The 4,798-nt window shown below is 56.9% G+C and overlaps 1 protein-coding gene across 2 annotated transcripts in view; it reads right to left on the bottom strand.

Moving 5' to 3' along the window:
• The window catches only part of ZNF584 (zinc finger protein 584), a 10,192-nt gene extending 8,128 nt beyond the window's left edge, over positions 1-2,064 (bottom strand). Inside the window, exons 1-2 of one of the 2 annotated variants that reach the window (XM_011969081.1) lie at positions 1,355-2,064; positions 431-516 (exon numbers count right to left, since the gene is read on the bottom strand). In XM_011969081.1, the coding sequence (XP_011824471.1) occupies positions 431-464 (34 nt within the window). In that variant the 5' untranslated portion in view covers positions 465-516; positions 1,355-2,064. Of the gene's footprint in view, positions 1-430; positions 582-1,354 lie in introns of both variants that reach the window. The other variant, XM_011969080.1, reaches the window with a different exon arrangement.
• Positions 2,065-4,798: the final 2,734 nt, after the last annotated feature.

Raw genomic sequence — 4,798 nt, forward strand, 5'->3', positions numbered from 1 at the left:
AAAAAAAAAAAAGGTAATATTCCTCAAACTGTTCTGATTAAAATTCATGGGTCAAGGCTGGCCCAGGGAGGTCCCTGCAAAATTTATTTTGTAGGAAGTCAAAACCCGGAGCACAGAGAAGCCACGTCTTCAAGAGTCACTGGCCAGGAAGAGGCAGAGCTTGGTGGGATTTGGTGGGTAAACTATGAAACATCTGACCCCCAAAACCTGCTCCACTGGCTCCTGGGGCAAGAGGTGTTGAGACTGCCAACAGCATTGCTCAGAGAAAGGCAGAGAAAGAGCACACAGCCGAGTCCCACCACCCACAACACCTACAACAGGGAATCTGGGAAGAAACAGCTCCTGCGGTTTGGCTTCGTTACGGACAGAACTTCGCATGGGGAAAATGCGGGGGTAGTCAGTGTGCTGAGGGACAGTGTGAGAGACTTACCCAGTGAGCTAACGAGTGCAAAGTTCTCCAGCATCACATCCCGGTATAGGCCCTTCTGGGTCACATTAAGGAGCCCCCACTCCTCCCTGGAGAAATATACCGCCACATCCTCAAACATCACCAAGCCCTGCAATGATGGGTCCAACTGAACCTTGGGGTCAATGATGGGCAGAAAAAAACAACCAAAATATGGATAGATGGACATATTCAGGCCCTTAACCTGTATCTCAGGGTCCTATCACATCTCCCCGACATTATCCTTCCCTATAAGACCCAAACCCCTCCTCACTATACTCCCTACACATACCCTTATACCTTCCTTCTCCTATCCCAGAGGAATATCAGAGCTGCTGGTGTTATTGATGTCTCTGGTGTTACTACTGGAAACTGTGTCCAGCCCAAAGCGACAACAGGCTGGTGACCAGACTGATGCCATCTATGTGCAGGGCCAAGCACACAGGCTCCACTCTATCTCCTGCCTGCCAATTCCAGTCCCAGAAATCACACCTCTCAGACGCAACCAAACCTATGCTCATCCTTCTCCCTTAGGTCCCAAGTACCTGGTCCCAGGGTCCAGTCGGCCTCCTGCTCGACAGGCACAAAACTGGACAGCAGAATGCCTAAAACTCTACACCCTCAGCACAACCTCCCCAGTTTACCCTATAGGCAATCGCCTGGCCTTCCACACGCCGTTCTGCACATGCGGCTCCAGAGTGCCTGGCACAGCAACTACGACCCCATCCTGTCCCAGTCCTGCGGCACATCTCCAATGGCTCCGACTGCCAAGGGCATGCCCCAGCCCTGCATCAAAGACCTCCCCCGAGAACCATACGCAGACTTCCTGCCCTCCTCCAACTCTGCCCTGGCACACGCCGCCCCCCACTTGGCGGCCCCCCTCATTCCTCGGAGGCACCCTCTGCTCACCTCCGCCTCCCCGGCCATCGGACAGTGCGGGCGGAACCCGTGGCCTGGACCCACGGCCTCAGCCGAAACCCGTCCCAGGGGCTGAAACCCTCGGCCGCCGTGGAATCTTCCCGGGAAGCTCTCCCCGAGCGGTTGAAATGCGTCCGAAGACAGGGAGCCGCTTCCCGGAGCCGCGGGGAAGGAGGACGGTACGGAGGCTCGGGAGACCCACGGCGCCTGTCCGCGAGCGACAAGTCTGAGGAAGATGGAGCCACTCGCCGGTGGGGCACGGAGCGTGGAAGGCGCGGCAAGGGTCCTTGCCCTTCACCTCGCCCAGGGGATCGCGAGAAAGTCACTCCGGCCCACGCAGAGCTGCCTGGGGCGCCGGGACAGATTTCCCGCCGAGGACTGCGGACTGCCGGGCAACGCCGGAACTCCCGGAACTCCCGTGGCCTCCGCCTCCCGTAGCTCGGCGCCCCTCACGCCACGACCTCCATTCCCGGCTCTCCTCGCGGCGCGGCTGGGTCGTTGCCAAGGCGATAAGGGAGGGCGCCACTGGCTCCTGAAGCGGGGCGTGAACTACATTTCCCATAAGGCGCCTCGACGTGCGACCGTTCAGACTTGGCCAATGGAGGCCCAGAAAGGGGAAACGTTCGGGCGGGCCCTGCGCGGGGCGGGGCTTTCGGATTCGACTTTCGGCGCTGGCTTTGGGGCGGTTTGCGGCAGTGGGATCGTTGGGCCGTGGGCGGTTTCGAGGAGGGTCCGCTGGTCTTATTGATGCCTCTGGTGTTACTACTGGAAACTGTGTCCAGCCCAAAGCTACAAGAGGTTGGTGACCAGACTGATGCCATCTATGTGCAGGGCCAACGAGCGAAGGCGCGAGAGTCCGAAAGTTCTGCTTCGATGACCTGTACGCGTCCTGGCCGCAGTGAACGTTGCTGAGCTCCGGTGACCTCACAGTGGAGGGGCGGCCCCGTGGGGCCATCGGACCGCGCCGCGCGGGGGCGTTCGCCAGGGCCTCCGCAGAAGCCCGCCTGTGCTCGCAACCGCCCCGAAACCCTCTCCCTAGCACCGTGTCCGCTTTACGGAGCCCGGGAGCAAGCTCAGAAAAACGTCCCAGCCAGAAACATGGTACATGCCTGTCATCAGGCAAGTCTTCGAAGAGCGTCTGGGACCGGGGGCCGGGGGCCCTCGTTAAGAGGCGGTGTCGGGGGAAGGTCAGCGGTTGTGTTTCAGATGTGTTGGGCTTTCCGCGCCCCACAGTGCGGGCGACGTGTGGGCCACAGGTGTGAATGTCAGGGACACGTCGCCCTGCACATGGCCGAGGCACGGTAGACTCGTAGTCTACCCCATATCAGGCCATGGTGATCTCAGGTATGGGGGCCTGGGACAGGAGGGTGAGTACATGACTGAGTACGTCAGGGCACGGCGTCTGGGACACATCAGGGGAGGACGCTGACAGGAGAGTAAACGGGCTCCTGGGTGTCTTGCGCTGAAGTCAGACGCGTTCATGTTAGAGCATGTGGGCCTGTGTCTCCCCGGACGAACGGAGTTCTTAGGCAAGGTCCAGAGGAACTTCTACCTCAGGGTGATGCAGGAGAACTTCGCACTAGGTGCTGGGTCAGATCACTGGTATCATCACTCTCCCCAGCCAAAACTCTAGTTTTTTTCCTCTGCTCTTTCCATGTTCCCCTTGGAAGTCGCTGTTGGTCGTGGCACTGAGGCCCAGATCATGCCACCTCCTCTAACAAGTGACTGAGTGGACACTCCAGTCTACCCAAGGGCCACGAGTGGCCAAGATCGGGGCTCAGAAGTCTCTGAATCTTCGCAGCAGGTCATGTCCAGCTCGGTCACTTCCTGTAAGATTCCAGGCACTGCATGCACTGACATGGGTGCGTGTGGGGCCACCGGGTCCTGCCCGGGAGCCTTCCCTGGATGTTCATTTTGTGCAGTTCTGTGTTTGTCTTGGAGTAAGGATTATTCTCACTTGCTGGGGCATGGTGTTTTGGCCTCTCCTGGGCTGGACTCTGAAAAACTCATTCTCCATAGGTCTGATGGCTTCTACATTCCCACCAGCAGGTGGACCACATGAACTGAAAACTAGTTGTGGCAGAGGGACCCTGAAGAGATCTACCCCTGGTGAATGCCCCCAGGTGTGGGCTGTTCTCACCTGGTGCCCAGCCTGTGCCCTCGCAGGTCTTGGTGCCTCCTGTCAGCTCCCCAATTCCAGTTTTCTGGCCATGCCCCCACTCTGTCCCCTTCTCTCAGTGTCTAGCTGTGCAATGTTTGCCTCTCCTTAACATGTCCTCAGCTGACCCCATACATATCCTCAGATAGTCCTTGCAACCCTGTTCCTCAATGACTCCTGTGTATTCTCTCCAGTGGAGACGCAGGTGGGACACCCCCAAGCTCATGGTACATGCCTGTCATCAGTACCCCTGGACTGCCATGGTGGGTCAGTCTGCCCTAGGCTGGACTGACCAACCTGTTCATTCCCCCACAGGATTGCCCTTTACAGTTCATGAGTTCCCCCAACTGGAGTGCAGACAAGAGCACTGACTGATGGACCAGGTAGACTTGAAACCAGGAATAACACAAAAGTTATCAGAGGCTCAGCCATGGAGATTGCAGGCTGGGGATGGAAGTATCCCTGGAGTTGAGCTGTTCTCACACCTAGTACCTGAGTTATACCCCTGGTGTCTGGGTACCAAGGTCACTAGCCTTGCCACTTTTCTATGTACCTGATCCCCTACTAAACAGTCCACCTTTCTGCCTACTTCCCCTGACGCGTGTACCCTGTCCCCCACTTGTCCCCTCTTTCTGCCTAATTTGAAGACATGGGTCATCCCATAACCTGTCCTGGGCTAATATATATCCTCGAATTGTTCTTGAAAATCTGTTCCTGGCCGGGCGCGGCCCAGCACTTTGGGAGGCTGAAGCAGGTGGATCATGAGGTCAGGAGATCGAGACCATCCTGGCTAACGCAGTGAAACGTCTCTACTAAAAATACAAAAAATTAGCCAGGCATGGTAGCGGGCGCCTGTAGTCCCAGCTACTTGGGAGGCTGAGGCAGAAGAATGGCGTGAACCTGGGAAGCGGAGCTTGCAGTGAGCCGAGATGGCTCCACCACACTCCAGCCTGGGCAACAGAGTGATACTCCATCTCAAAAAAAGGAAAATCTGTTCTCTGTGAGATGGGCCTGATCTCTCCCATGGGTGGAGCAGAGGAGTAGAGGGTCCAGGGGGCCTGAGTCTCCCATAGGCTGTTTGCCCTGAGTCATAAAGCCAGTGGGAGGCAGTGCTACAGTTTGATTCCAGGAAGTCTCAGGCCCAAGCTCTTACTCTTAACCAGTTACCTTTCCTGGGCTTAACAACTCATTATGTTTTTCCTGGCACTGTTTCATTGGACCTCACTTTAGTTTCACTTTTTTTTGAGATGGAGTCTGGCTCTGTCACCCAGGCTGGA

This window comes from Mandrillus leucophaeus, unplaced genomic scaffold (assembly GCF_000951045.1).
Source record: "Mandrillus leucophaeus isolate KB7577 unplaced genomic scaffold, Mleu.le_1.0 Scaffold870, whole genome shotgun sequence".
NCBI lineage: Eukaryota > Metazoa > Chordata > Mammalia > Primates > Cercopithecidae > Mandrillus > Mandrillus leucophaeus.